A 15,941-nucleotide genomic window follows, 5' to 3' on the forward strand; every position below is an offset into this window, starting at 1 on the left:
GAGTGCACGACCACGTCAAGGGCCGCATTCAGGGAGTTTTAGTTGAATGGACCGTGATATTCGAGTAGTGCAACTTTCACTGGGGTGTGTGTGTCCGCCCGTCGTAGTGACCTCATGGTGTAAGTTGTCAGTCCACGATTTATACTGGGATCTTTCCCGTGCCTGACTTGAGTGGGGACGACCGTTGGTTGGTCGTTCGGTCGGTCTTCGCAGCGGAAGACGTGCATTTGGTCTTCCGATCGCTTCTGGCTTCCCTGTGTTTGTGCCGACTTACAATTCGTCTGTGTTGTTTCACAGTGACTGGTTTTAGTATTGTGAGCTGCTAATGGAATTGTTTTCCCAGATCCATGTGTATCTTGTGGTTTTGAATGAGCAATTATTTTAATGCTGTCTGCGTACTGGATTTGGTGAGGATTACGAGCGGACATAAGGTCGGTTGGGGGCGCAGCAGCGAGCAGGTCCGTGCAGCGCAAGGGCAAGCCAGGGCCGCTGGCGGCGTGGTGCCACTGCCAGATCGAGGAGGGGTAGCTGCGAGAGCGACGACTTGGTTGCACACCGAACCCTGGACGTTTACGTTGAGTGAAGAGTTAACTGCTAATGCAACCGCGACTATTCTGAAATCTCGGCTTTGGTCGGCGGGTTGTTGCTCCCAGGGCCGCTGAGCCTGGGGCCTACGACTGAAGTGTTTCGAGGCAGTGAAATATTGCAGACGTCTTTCTCTATTTGTTATTAATCATTGAATTTAGTATTATTCTTATTATTGAACTGCATCCAGCGGTATTTTCTGCCTTGTGGCCGACACCCCAGTTACCTGCCCTGTAGGTTAGCGTACTTTTCCGGCAGTAGTTCGACAGCCTCTTGTATTGTACTAAGTCTACCTTGGTTCTAGTGTTTCCTTCGGCCATGGGTGTTTACTGAAGACGTAGTGTTGTCTGTCCCTTCGCCCTTGCCTAAAAATATTCCTTCGATGTACCGGTGATCGGACGTTAGGCAGATTGGGTAGTCGGTCGGTCGGCACATAAGCTGCCCCTAGTTTGAGTTGCCATCCTGTTACGTGAGTTCAACCCTTGGATGCCTGTCTCACCTTACCTTATGTTTGAGTTACCTTCCCAGGCCGACCCTTGGAACACTTGCTGAGAATGCTTGCCGTGATTCCTTAGATGGTGATGTTTGTTTTAAGGATATTTGTAATTTTCTAATTATCGTTGGTGTGGCGTTCACCCGAGCAATAATTTCACTTCTTTGGTGATAAGTCCTTCAGCCGTTTTACAGTTAGTTTTTTAAGCAAACTTGTTTTAAAAGCAGGGGATTTACTTTAAAAGTGCTATTTGGAATTGTTTTCCTGACTTCTAATTCAGTCCTTCAGCCGTTCGTTATTTGAAACTGTTTGTGGCCTTCAGCCGAGTAATACTTTCACATCTTCGGCCGTATTACAGTTTGTTTTAAAACGAAGTATTTATCTTGATATGTGCTATTTGGAATTGTTCTTCTGACTTCTAATTCAGGCCTTCAGCCATTTGTTGTTTGAGGTTATTGTTGGCCTGCGGCCCTAAAATTGTGGAATTTTTTATCTATGATAAGGCCTTGAACCGTCATACAGTCAATTGTGTGTTTTTTAAGAGATTGTTTTAAAATTTTAATTTCGTTAAATAAAGTTTACGTATTTGTTGTGCAACCGAGAGTAACTGATTATGGCCCCTTCGACAATCGTAGCCTTATCCTGCCCCATGCGGAGAAACCAGCTCTCATACGTATTCCACAGACCAGCGTATGATACACGGCGAAGGCTACTTTGCAGCACTGCTGGTCATTTCCTTCTTTCTTGTTCTACTTGCAAATGGAACGCGAGAAAAACGACTCTCTGTATGCCTCCGACGATCCCTAACTTCATTTATCTCCGCGGTCCTTAAGCGAAATGTACGTTGGCTCCAGTACAATCATTCTGTAGTCAGTTTCAAATGTCGATTCTCTAAATTTTCTCAACTTTCGCGCAGGAAGTAAAGTAGTCCTCTCTCCAGGGGTTTCCATTTAAGTTGACAAAGCATCATGATAATACTCGCGTGTTGATCGAACCTATAGGTAACAAATCTAGCTTTCGCATCTGAATTGATTCGATGTCTTTCGTTAGTCCGCCCTACTTTCCTAGTATTCTTCCAATAAACCAAAGTTGACCATTCACTTTCTCTAATACCGTCCTAAAGTGCATGTTCCATTTCATATCACTTTGTAATGTTACGCCTAAATGCTTAATCGATCTGTTGGTATCAAGAAGCACGCTACTAAAGCTGTATTCGAACATTGCACAATAGTCTCCATTAACTTACATTTTTATACATTTAGAGCAAGCTGCCATTCATCAGAGTAACTAGAAATTCTGTCTAAACCATCTTGCGTCCTCCCAAAGTCACTCAACGTAGACACCTTCCGTACACGGAAAGAAACGGAAGATAATCTCTGGTTGGACGACGATAAACAAGGGGTCCACAGTTAGTCTTAAGTACTTTAAAAAGTTCAACTAAAATATAAATTTGGAGTGCCGAACAGAGATTTAAATGTGAGTACAGCTTGTCAACCACTGAGTCTCCTCGTCCTGTCAGATGGAGGAAACTGGAATACTGTGAGGAGGGTGTAAACATTAATAACGCCCATGGCTCTTGTCACAAACTAGACAGTTACCTGTAAGGGGCGAAGTATGTGAAGTTAAAAGGAATGCCACTGAAGGAAGCAATTAGGGGATCGACGACCTTTTTTTTTAATGAGAACGTTTGGGATATTAGGCCGCATCATTATGAAACACTAAAACAACGATATAATAGAAATGTCGAAAGTCTCTTAAATGACCGACTAAAGAACAATTTAACTCCTCTGAAAGGATTTTATTAAAATTAACATTGACGTAGATCCCTTACGAATCTATGATGTTGTTTCTTCTTGTATTTAGGGTGAAAAATTCACAGTTCCTTACATGTTAGTATAATACATTAGATGTTGTATACAAATGATTATTTAATTTATAATAGCAATTTATATTTCTCTGTAGGCAAAGTTACTTTAATAGGCTGCACAATTATTTCCTGAAAAAGGAAAGGTCTAAATATACCAGTTTTTCATTGGTAAATATTTGTTTTAAGTTGAGTCAGTATCAAGTCAAACTCAACTCCAAAGTCGTCAAAAAGTGCTAAGGCAACATGGGAACTCAAGATTGCCATGTTAAGTATAGTCTTAATGAAAGTAACTGAACATTCACTTCCTGCGAGCTGGTCTTTCCGTATGGCCTAGATTACTATGAGAATTACTTCTGCCGTATACTGGCATGCTGAAGTTGTTATCGACGAACATGGAACGAAAGAAAGAGAGAGGTAGACGCCTATTGCCAGCGTACAATCTATTACTCTCCGATAGTTTCATCGAAACGCAAGACATGAAATACGCTTTCAGTTCACCACCAACCGTCTGGTATGCCCCACACTGTCAGACTGAGTTCAAGTTCTGTTTTAAACCCCATAGATTGGTGATACTAATCTGCCATGTGTCGGCACAAACTCGGCGCTTGGAGGAGCTTCTCCCGAGTGAAATGGCTGACTCAATGGTACTGGACTGAACTGCCTCTTGGAAGGATGATGGACCAAATCCTCGTCCCGCAACTCCGATTTTGGTTTATCCTAGTTTCTATAAATTGCTTAAGTACAATGCTAATACGACGCCTTCACAGAATATACGGCACGTGTTCCACTCCAACCTTCCCCAACCTAAACTTGTGCTCTGTCTCTAACGATCTTTCCATCGACGGGACGTTAAACTGTAGTATTCCTTCTTTTCATGTTTCGAATAGCCTACAACAAGAGGAGTGACACGGCAGAGCCTTGTATTAGAGATCCTTCTTTTGGCAGCCGGCCTTCGCTACATGCGTTGTTAAGGTTTTTGGGTTCACGTCAATGGTATGGAAGTGTTTGTAAATTAATATTTTAACTATCTTGCTTCATTTCCATATTTTATTAATTATGTGATCTGGTAAGGTTGGAAAGCCAAATTTAACGGAATAGTTTTATTTGTAGAACATACAGTACGGTTTCTCTACCTACAATAACAGACTACGCAAAAGGAGACAGAAGCTGAACGTAACACAAACGTACTGCACAGCATTTTATTTCGAATTACCAGCAGCTGGCGGCATATTACGTACTCCACGAAGGATACACAGGTATTTCACTGGGTTATAGTTCACCAACTACCCTACAGTCGAAATTTTTCGCTATGCTTTGTAACTGATGAAGTGTGTTCCTCTGGAGAGTTTTTATTTTACCCACGTAGTAAAGAACTCTTTCCTCGCCTTGTATCAACACTTACAGTAAGTTTTCTAGATAAAAGGAATCTTGGAGACGTTTTTCCCGTAGAATAATTTGCTTTGATAAGAGTTCCCTTAATACGTCAAATACCAATTTTCCTTGAATGAAGTACACAAAATTGCACCTTTCGTAATGCCATATAAACGTTTTGTATTTCCTTACCTTCATAGGGTCAGTGGTGATGATGGTGACGTGGTGACCACGTTCAGCGAGAGCTCGCATGATGATGAGGAAGGGCAGCTGATGGCTGATGGACGGCGTGGGGTTGATGCCCAGGATCCTCGCACACGCGCACGCATGTACCAGCAGCGGCAAAAGCAGCACGGCGATCTTCATGTCGTGTTGCTGAAAGAAAAGTAGCCACATTACGCTATTCATATTCAGGATGTCAAAAGCCAAGTACAAATAATTTTAGTGCTGTTTCGGAACGGAGTGGTGAAGCAATTTACGTTATTTAATTGAGCTTGTTACACTTTTCATAATGCGAGAATACTATTGGGATACTGAGGTTTCAACTTACGTTCATGTACGCAGAGATTACCCGACAAGCGAAGTTGTTGAAAGTAGTAGCACAGATATGCGTTTCATTTGTAGTAGAGGAAGTACAGAATTGCATTAACGAAAAGTAGATTATGTGTCGTGTCTCTACTCTTTGCTTGTTATTTTAAGGCAAGAGACTAGCTCCGAATTGAAAATGCTTTTAGGTTCATATCCAAACAAATGCTGGGAATCATAGTATTATACATTTTCATTTCTCAAATGTTTAATTACGTCACTACTACCATCGATAATCGGTTCTATCACAAAATATGCTCCAAAAGATGTAATTAATCTTAGGGTTGTATGCGACTCTATCACGCATCTCTCACACGCCCCCCCATACAGCTTTAATAACTCCACAGATTCCGTTCTAAATTACCTTCATGCATGATATTAAGACAGGCGTTTTGTAGTGCTCTAAAGAGAAGAAATGTAGTGTATTCGTGTCGGGATTCATCAGAAAATATGACTATATCATAACCGCCAAAGTACCCCGCTAATACGCGTGAAACACATACATTTTTGTTCATGTTTCTCCCCTATAACGTTCTTAGACCAGTATCACTGAATCTCTGAAAAAGACAACTACGGGGAACGGAGACAATAGACTCGTTATTCACGCAGGTAGCTCAAATGGTGCCATTACAGGTGTTATCTTTAAATTGTGTGAAGCTTTATTGAACAACAGGAGACCAGTGCGAAACCTCCGTACTTTTATAGTTGTAAATAATAACAGTATTTGCAATAAGTGTTATGGTTGGAATAAGGGTAGTTGACGACAATGACAAATATGTTTGTCGTTTCGGAAAGTGTATTCGTTTAGAAAAGTCAACATGTACGAGAGGCAGAGATAGTGGACTACCGTAATGGTGATGATTATTATCTACGGCAATGCTATTTACAAATTATCCAGTTAATAAGTTCGTTAAAAATGAAATGGTATTTTTAATAAGATAATATGAAAAGGGAGTCTCTTATTCTTGATTTATAAAGTAGCTCGTAAAATATAGGTATGAAGTTGGGCATCCATCATACCCTTTTGCCTGTAGTAGTTAAGAGTCTCTTTTGTGTTTAAAATCTCCACAAATAGTACTTGAAACGTGGCAATGTGCTGTGCACGAATGACCACGCTTCATATAAGCAATAGCTTCAAGAACTTCAAAATATGAAGTGGATTCAGAATGAAACCCGGTTGTGGTACAGGCAATAAAACTAAAGTTCCAGCGTTTTTAATTACGCTAGAGCCGATTAGAAAGCAGCGGGCTGGCAGAGAGACAGACGGCCAGAGCGGAGGTAGCGTGCCGAAGGGTTACGATAAGAGCCGAGTCGGGCGCTGTGGGCCAGCACGGTGACTTGCAAGAACGTGAAGGCGGAAGGACACAGGAAAGCCGGGGGTAGCTTAGAAATACGACGCACCATCCACAGTCGGGCACCTCTTGGGGATGGAGAAGGTGGACTGGTCTGACCAGAGGCTCCCGAAGGGTAAAAAAAGTAGTTCATTTGACAAAAACTTTAAATTAGAACAGACAGATAGATTAAAATTTGCAGAAGGGTGCAAATCAAAAGTACATCTTCGCAGAAAGCAACAGGGAAAGTATAAGGTAAAAAGGCGTCTGCTTTAAGGGCAGAGATGGTGGCTGACGTTACAAGCTGTTTAGTGGGGGAGAAGGAGCGCATAGCTCGCCATTGTTGAGGACTAGTGGTTAGACCGGGGAGCAGTGTGGATGGACGGTAGTTGCGCTCCAACAAGATTACCAACTAAGCTTTGCTTCTTGGCTACATCTGCATAAGAATGTGACAAAGTAACGTTCGCTTAGAGGGTGAAGTTATTTTGACTGCGAATAAATGTTTATCTTAATGTGTGACATTTACTGAGGTATAGAAGCAAACAGTTAATCGAGCAAAGCCTAGTGCGTGCAACAACACGACAGTCATTGAACACAGTAAGTCAGGTGCTGTTTTCTGCCATTTGTTTTTAGTGCCATGCCAGCCATCTACAGGATGTTTGGGAATTTCCGTTATAAACTTCTAGATCCTTCGTAGGGTACCGAGTACACGATATTTTGAATAGAAACCCTGCTGTTAGAGTTCTGTTTTTGTTTTCTGCCAATGATCATTATGACCAATTGGTTAACCTCATGCTTATTTTTATGTGGGGTATCAAGTGTAAGTAAGAACTGAGTTCCGTGCCATCCAGTAATACACCTGGCCTTGTGCACTAAGATACCCACGTGACAGCTGAGTGAATGATATTAAAACGATCACAACTGAGATTAGCCTGATTGAGACAGCAACCAAAGGCAGTCGGTATCCGACAGTGATTTTAAACCCACTCAGAGGAGCATATCCGTCTGACCGGTATGTGCCTGGATTCTGGCGTGCAAACTACAATTTTGCAACTTGGTTGTAAAAAAAAAATTGCATCAAAGTATTTTGAGCCAACGAGTCTCTATAATGTAACCGCTTTTATCAGATTTGTGTTGCATTATTTAGTAGCTCCGGAATTCCTCTCCAAGAGCCTTAGTTCTACGTACATACTAACTACTACCAGCTCTTACCAACTGAAATCGGGACCCAACTGACCAGGCCACAGTTGTCCAGTTGCCTAGGGTCACGAACCCACGAGACACGCAGAAGGCGATGTCGTGCTGTTAGTCCTTCACGTCGGTCGTCTGCTGCCATAGCCCATTAACGCCAGATTTCGAAACACTGTCCTAAGGGAAACGTTCGTTGGACGTTCCACATCGATTTCTGCGGTTATATTACGTATTGTTGCTTGTCTGTTACCACCGACATCTCTACGCAAAGGCCCTTGCTCCCAGTTGTCTACCACTGTGTTGTTGGTGGTGAGAGATAATGCCTGAAATCTGATATTTTCGGCAAACTCTCGACACTGTGTATCTCGGAATACTGAATTCCTTAACGAGATCCGATATGGAGTGTCCCACGCGTCTAGCTCCAACTACAATTCCGCATTTAAAGTCTGTTAATTCTCGTCCTGTAGCCATAATCACGTCGGAAACCCTTTCAGATGAATCAGGTGAATGACAGATCCGGCAGTATACTGCCCTTTTCTTCTTCTTCTTCGCGGATGGATCACTTAGGACCACGCGTAATCAAAATTTGTTGGCCTTCCTTTTCGCCCAGTATTCCTTCATAAACAACGAATGGGCTAGCTTTCGTTGGGTAGACCATGTATGTCGGTTAGTTTTTCTCTCTTCTTCCTCAAAACCCCGTGTGTTTGTGATTTTTCTGATTTCATTTCTATCATGTAGATTTGGAGACCCTAATTCTCTCAGGTCTTTTTCCGTCTGTTTGTACCAGTTCGGTCTTGTAGTTCTGTTCTTTAAAAATGTATGGATTTTGGGCATTAACCTGTTTGAGTCCATTCTTTCTAAGTACCCCATGAATTGGATTCTTCTCATGCGCATTGTGTCTGTTATTTTGGAGATATTTTTATATATTTCTGCATTGGGCTTTGGATAATGTACCCTATCTTTAGTTCTTGGTCCTAGGATTTTCCTCATTATCTTACGTTCTTTCACTTCTAATTCCTCTTTTAGTGCTCTGTGTTGAAGATTTAGTGTCTCAGATGCGTAGAGAGCTTCGGGTCTAATTACTGTTGTGTAGTGTCGTATTTTGCAGTTCCACGAGAGACTCTTTTTGTTGTAAATGTTTTTTGCTAACTGAAACGCCGTCTCCATTTTCTGGACTCTTGATCTGACAGATTTCTTTTCATTACAATTTTCTGCAATCCATTCACCTAAATATTTAAATTCTTTTACTCGAGAGATGTAGTTATTACCAATTTTGAGATCAGAAGGTGCATCTTTGACGTCAGTCATAAATTTTGTTTTTTCAAATGAAATTTGTAATCCTATTTTAGATGCCTGTTCTTGTAATAAATCTAGCTGTTTCTGTGCATCAGTAATGTCTTGTGCGATCAGTGCCATGTCATCAGCAAATGCTAAACAGTGTAATTCTATGCCCTTATGTCTTGGTCCCAGTCTGTGTGCTGGTGCACCTGCTTTTTTCCATTCTCTAACAACTTTTTCAAGAGCACAATTGAAGAGCACTGGGGACAGTACATCCCCTTGTCGTACTCCTGTGTCTATTTCAAATTCTGTGCTCAATTCTCCCATAAATTTTACATTGGATTTGGTCTCCGTGAGTTTCTTTTATGATGTTTGTTGTCTTTTGATCTAGCCCAAATTCTGCTAATACTTCAAAAAGGGATTCTCGGTCTATACTGTCATATGCTTTTTTAAAGTCGACAAACGTGATGACATAACTTTTGTTTGAAGTACTATGTAAATATTTCAATGAGTTTTTCAAGTTTAGGATTTGTTCTACGCAAGATCGACCTTTTCTGAACCCACCTTGGTATTCGCCTAGTTTTGAATCCAGCTGAGGATCTGCGCGGTTTAGTAGGGCTTTAGACAGAATTTTGTATGTTATTGACAATAAAGAGATTCCACGTTAGTTGTTGGAGTCTGTTTTACTTCCTTTTTTGTACAGAGGATGTATGATTGCAGTCTTCCAATCTGTGGGGATTTTTTCAGTTTTCCAGATTTCATGTATAATTTCTTTGAGTTTTGCAATAAGATTTTCTCCTGCATTTTTCCGTAATTCTGCGATGATTTGGTCTTCTCCTGATGCTTTGTTATGTTTCAGTGACTGAATTATCTCTTTAATCTCTTGTAAAATTGGTGGCTTTGAGTCTGGGTTTCGTTGTGTACGATGGAACTCAAATTTTTCTGCAGGCTTTTCACAATTCAGTAATTTAGAAAAGTATTTTCCAAGAATTTCACAGTTTTCGGTGTTGGTATGAGCAATTTCCCCATGATCATTTTTGAACTGGAGTGATGGAGGAGAGTACTTTGTTAATTTTTGTTTGAACACTCTGTAGAAATTTCGGGACTTGTTTTTCTTGAAATCATTTTCTATGTCTTGCAATTTCTTGTTTTCGTGTTGTTTACGGACTGTTCGTATTGCTTTTGTGACTGTTTTCCTGGTATCTTTGAGATCTTCCAGGGTCTTTTGATTTTTGTTGCACAACCAATTTTGCCACGCCTGTTGTCTGAGATTTATCAGTTGGTCACACTCATCTGTCCACCAGGGGTGTTTACGTGTTCTTGTTTGCGGTGCTACAGTTTCAGCTGCATTTAAAAGTCCTGCTTGCAGTTGTTGCCAATTTTGTGGTTTTAAATTTTGCGTTTCTTTTGTAAATTGTTCATTGCCATTTATCTTTTGTACATCATATTTACGGTGTGGAGATTTCTTAGTGAATTTTCTTTTTTCTGGAATGACATCTAGGGAGAATTTTGTTGGGTAATGGTCGGAATCTAGGTCTAGTCCATTAAGGACTTTAAGTTTCATGATTTCTACTGTACTTACGCGGGAGATCATTACATGATCCAACTGATATTCACCTAGTAATGGATTAGGTGAGATCCAAGTTTTCGTTTTTGAGGCTCTTTTCTTGAAAAATTTTGATTTGAAAAATAGGCCATGGTTTTTGCAGATTTCAATGAGTCGCATGCCATTCCGGTTGGTCTGTGTATGCCCTGACCATTTACCTACCCAATATCGATATTTCTTTTCTTTACCGATTTGTGCATTGAAATCGCCCATAAGGATTTTGACATTGTTATTTGGGATTTTTTGGAGAATATTATCTAATTGGTTCCAGAATTCTTCTACTTCTTCTATTTTGTTTTTGTTAGTGATATTAGTTGGTGCATGTCCGTTGATTAGGGTGTATATCTTATTAGCTGATTTTATTGTCATCGTGGAGAGCCGACCCGAGTAAGATTTGAAAGTTGCGACTGAATCAAGTATTGATGTATCTACTATAAATCCAGTTCCAAATTGTGGACAATTTGCCATGGCTCGTTTTCCAGGTTTTCCTTTGTATATCCTGTATCCTTCCGAATCAAAAGGAGTTTCATCTGTATATCGTGATTCCTGAAATGCAATAATTTTGATTTTACGTTCTCTGGATTTGTCCAGGATTTTTTTAGTTTTCCCATTTTTAAGAGAGAATTTACATTAAATGTCATTAGCCAAATTCTAGATTTTTGTTTGATTTTGTTATTAAGGGGTTTTGAGGTACTCCGCTTTACCTCCATGCACACTTCTGTGGTCTCCTCAGAATCCTAATAGACCACTTGCGGTTTTTCAACCGTGGGATTTGACCCACTGGGGTAATTTGTCTTTGAAGGTGCTGTATCCATGTTGATTTAATTGGACTGGGTTTGTGACTGAAATTGAGATTTCAGTCTGGTTAAGCTGCCCTTTTATACCTTTGTTTATGCGATATTATGACCATCCGCATATGTGCACATCGTTATCCCATGATCTTTGTCACCTCAGCGTAAAATGGTAGAGTTGGGAATACAACGTGATGTGTGTCTAAAACCGTGTTTTAGTTTTATTACGTGATAACTATTTCATAAGCATAATTTAATCAAAAATACATAATACAAATGTTATCAGATTAAACAGCAGAAAAAAGTTATAACAGGCTTAAAGAATTCCGTAGTTTACTTCATTCCAGTGGGATGCACAGGCATATCTGCCCACGGTCGTTTAACAGAGCACCAAGGAGAAGAGTACAAGTGCCTTGCCATGTCTAGAGGAATACCACTTCTGAAGTTTTTCGTAGCACTTACGAACATCAATACTAAGCCTACTCAGTGATTTACATACGCCCCAACTCGTATATTTCCAACTGTGTGCGCATTTGACGGAGGGACTCATTGAGGTACTACACTAATGTAGATCTGTCTACCTCTTCTGTTTCAAAGTAGCTTGTTTCCGCTATCTGAATCAGAATGTGGTGCAACTGAGAGGGAAGACGCAAGCTCTGAAGTGTGTTTCGGTTTGGTTGTCTTATTATTGTTTAGTGCTACCATTCCATTTGTTTTTAGTGGCATGGCAGCCATCTACAGGGTGTTTGGGAATTTCCGTTATAAACTTCTACATCCTTCGTAGGGTACTGAGTACACGATATTTTGAATAGAAACCCACGTCCGGAGCCCCCCCCCCCCCTTTTCCGTTCTATGACGGTTTCAGCTCAGGTATAAAATGCGTGCACGTCTGCTGAGGGAAGAGAAAAGTCTCAGAGTTGCTTGTCCTGGTATGCAACAGGGTAGACAGGGTGAAGTCTACTACGTTACTTACCTGAGGTTGGATCGTATGAAAAGTTTAATTTTCGAGAGTCTTGTAGAGACAGAGGAAGATCTGCTGGCACGTGTTTTGGCGGCTGCACTAAAAACTGGAGAGACACCAGGTGCGATGGAAAGTGCATTCCAGAACATTCTTCCTAGGTACATTGGCCGTAACAACGTTGGTGGTTGCCACATCAAGCCGCTGTTGTAATGCGTCTGTACTATTCTGTACGTGCAGTATGCTGGGTTCTTTTTTGTTTCGGAATATTGTAAACACGTAATGTTTGCGTGTTAACACAAATATGTTTAAGTGATAAATGTGTGTTTCGTAATGCCTCCTTTCAAACTGTTACCTAATAATTGTACTGCGTCACGCCTAATTAAATTTCTCGAGCAGATATTGGATGAGTTCAACATCTAAACTGAAATCGTGCTACAACGGAAGCGTACGATTCCGGTCGTGGGTTCATATTCAGAATATTATGTACTCGTTCCTCTCTACAAGCCCTAGAAGTTTTTAACGGGGATTTCCGAACACCTCGCTGGGGTTCTTTATGAGTCTGTAGCTTTTGCTGTGGGCAGAGAAGAAATTTTTGGTGTGCTTTCGTTTGTAGCACACTGGATTAGCGTAATACCAGAGTGGAGAAGTACTTTACTAAAACAGAAGTTCTCAGAACTGATGGTTTGATTTCCAGAATACAGCTGATTAACCTGTATACAGTAGCATATTGTTGCATCTATGTCGAGGTGTTGTATATAATTTTCACGATACTTTTGTGTTTTTTCATTCGTGTTGAAAATATTTAATTCTGCTCTGATACCTTCATTGCTACTCATGTCTTGTCTTGTGCGCGCCTTCATCCTCCCCATTTATGATGCTTCAATTATATTCTCTTGTTATTTCATGGTAACCTAGCTTCCGTTTCCATGGGACAACACAGGAATAGCCAAGACTTTCTAGAATAACGTGACGGTCTCTTTCTGTTTATTAATGCCCAACGTTCTGTTAATGATACCACGTACAGATTGAACTCTGGAGTATTTTATTGTAAGTACCAAAATCATCTAAACTAGTAGCACGTCTAAATAGGAGATTTGAAAGACTTATTCGAAAACTGAATTATGTAAAACATTTTTTTAATTGATTGGATATTTTCCTCGGAATGCCATTTCCGTTTTATTGCTACAAACTTTTTATGTTGTGTTTCGTTACGCTGATGTACTGGTCTTTAGATGTCATCTTCATTCTTTTAAATAATAACGAAGTCATCTGCAATCAAAAGCAGTTTGAAGTATTCCTCATCCGCTATCTTAATTCCTTTTTTTGTTAACATTTCTATTTGGAAAGAATGAAAACAATACAAATATTAAAAAGCGTAAGTGGTAGTCCACACAGAATTGTTATACTTCGTAAATAATTATTTATCGCATTTGGCTCACACGTGTGTTTATTGCAATGGGTGTATTTTTGTAAAGACTTTTCCTTGTCTCTATTTGATGATATGTATATTCACATTCAGACATAATCTTCCATAGGCCATAACGGCTCACCATCAAAAGTCTCCTCGAGGATGGTAAGGGCCATATAGATTTCTACATTAAATTCTGTGTTTTGCTATAACGCTCGTAATTGCAAACAAATTGGCTGTGCATGAACGACCTGATCTAAATCCATGTTTTTCTCAGAAATAAAAGGTTTCGTGATGTTATTCTTGCGGTTATTGATTATCTTCGTTTATACTTAGCATCTAGTGTTTCGACGACTGATTTCATGATAGTTTTTACAGTCGTTGTTTCCCTTTTTCATCATGATGACTACTTGCAGCTGGTCTATGTCTCGATTATTTGAAATGAATCGTAGAATGAATTTTGCCGTTGGCACAATAGGACTGGACAGATCTATTTTGAACTTACTTTTAGAACAGAACATTTTCAAAACCTTACACATCGCGCAAAAGCAGAGGAAAATTGCATAACGAAAAACAATGAAGAACTAGGGTGACCAGAATAAAACTGGTTCAGAAACTACAAACCAAACAAAAACCTTATCAATACATAACGAATGTTCAACAGTTTCTAATGCACCGTGCCATTTGTTGCGTGAGTTAACATAGATAGCTACCCATAATGAGCCCTCCAAGAACAAATAAAACGCTGAGAATACAAATTTCGCGATGAGAATTCATTCAGAAACAGTCATCACAACTAAACGCTCACTTTTTAACCTAGAAGTTTTTATTTGCGTGCCTCATAAAATATGTGAGGATAAAGATGTAGGTCGAAATGTCCTGATACAAGGATCTTTTAATTACCCCTTTCACAGCTAACCGGCACTTCGGTTTTGTCAGACGTTTCTACCATGTTAACAGCCTCCAGCACTCTCCAACATGCGCCATTGTGTTGTTTATTTGTACAGATGCAGAAGAAATATTTGCACATCTGATAAAGCTGAATCTGTATCAATAACTTCTTCTATGGCACACACAACTATTAGTTTAAAAATATTGCCCTATAACCTGCACTTAGCGTCATACCATATAATGCTCTTATTCCTAGACTGGTTTACAGCAAGAGAATGTTTAGCCAGTCGCATAACCTCTTTTATATACATTCCGATTTCAAATATTTTCTGTCACATTTCCACTGTTAAAGTTTAAGTTGGTAAACATATCACGAGAGTTAATGACACAAGCACAACACAACGTATGCCCAACACCAATAATGTACGAATGACTTCGCTGATACTAGTTGCCCTATGAAATTCACTGCGTTTCGTAGCGCGATACGAGAATTTAATGATTTTCACTCACAAAAGAGCAATTTTTGCTGCCCTGCTACGAAAAACAACACAAATAAGACTCAAGTGAAACAAATCCGCATCCGAGGCATCCATGGCTAAACTGATCACATAAAGCTATTAATCTCCAGGACGGCCTGTCCTACGAAATTTTCACCCAATATCGTGACAAACACGAAAGCTATACCAAAACCTGTACCACATTTGTACAGACTAGGTTGGCGGCAGTTTTTTTTAAAATATCTACTCTCTTCTTGCAGGAGTGCAGTTCTAATTCTCTCTAAGTTACTGGAGGGTGTAGGATGAATGAGATGTCGATGCACCGGTAGAGCTTAATATTGCAGACGACAGTTCCTCAGTAAAACATAGACGCACACGGAGTGAGTAAATAAATCCATCAGCTGCAGCCTCTCAACTCTCTAAAGTCACAAAATCTACGATGATCTTCTTGAGGGAAGGAATCTTGGGCGGTGGTTCGTTTATGGTTTCTAAAAGGGAAAAAAGGATACCACCTGAATTCACAGAAAAAAAAGATGGCTGTATAAGGAAGCCATGCTGGCGATCATGAAGCCCCAGTTCGGGCGGACAAACGACCGCACAACACCCAGCGCTGACTCAGCAATTAACGAGCAAATGATGGAGGCTCTGGTGTCCCAAAATCTTCGTGTTTATGTAGAGTCGTTTGCAGAGGAGGAAAGCATTACAGTTTATAGCCCTTAACAACATAAATCACAAACCATCGGTAAGTTAGATACCATCAACCGATGGGTCCTGCGGCTCCTCATACCTGACAAAGAAACGGCACCTACAGGAAAGCAGGAACGCTCGTGTTGCAGCTTTGCCGGTCTCTGCTGGTGACTTTGACCTCCACACATCGCAGAACAAAAAAAACTTTAGGAATTACTATCCATGACATGCCCTTGTCAGACTACAATTTTAAGCGTTCACACCATTAACAGAAAATATTACCAGGGTCCACCTGTCGAGGTAGTTGGAGGACGTTAAGTATAATCCCCACCCTCTGAAGGTACACCAAAGTATCGAACTGTATTGCACATTCACTCTACGGGACGAATACAGCTCTAT

General features: G+C 40.3%; 1 protein-coding gene across 1 annotated transcript in view; it reads right to left on the reverse strand.

Annotated features, from left to right (window-relative positions):
* The window catches only part of LOC124789505 (UDP-glucosyltransferase 2-like), a 105,246-nt gene that overhangs the window by 32,348 nt on the left and 56,957 nt on the right, over nt 1–15,941 (reverse strand). The window contains 1 exon segment of the mRNA XM_047256890.1: nt 4,509–4,691. Within this exon segment, the coding sequence (XP_047112846.1) occupies nt 4,509–4,682 (174 nt within the window). The 5' untranslated portion in view covers nt 4,683–4,691.

This window comes from Schistocerca piceifrons, chromosome 3, assembly GCF_021461385.2.
Source record: "Schistocerca piceifrons isolate TAMUIC-IGC-003096 chromosome 3, iqSchPice1.1, whole genome shotgun sequence".
Lineage (NCBI taxonomy): Eukaryota > Metazoa > Arthropoda > Insecta > Orthoptera > Acrididae > Schistocerca > Schistocerca piceifrons.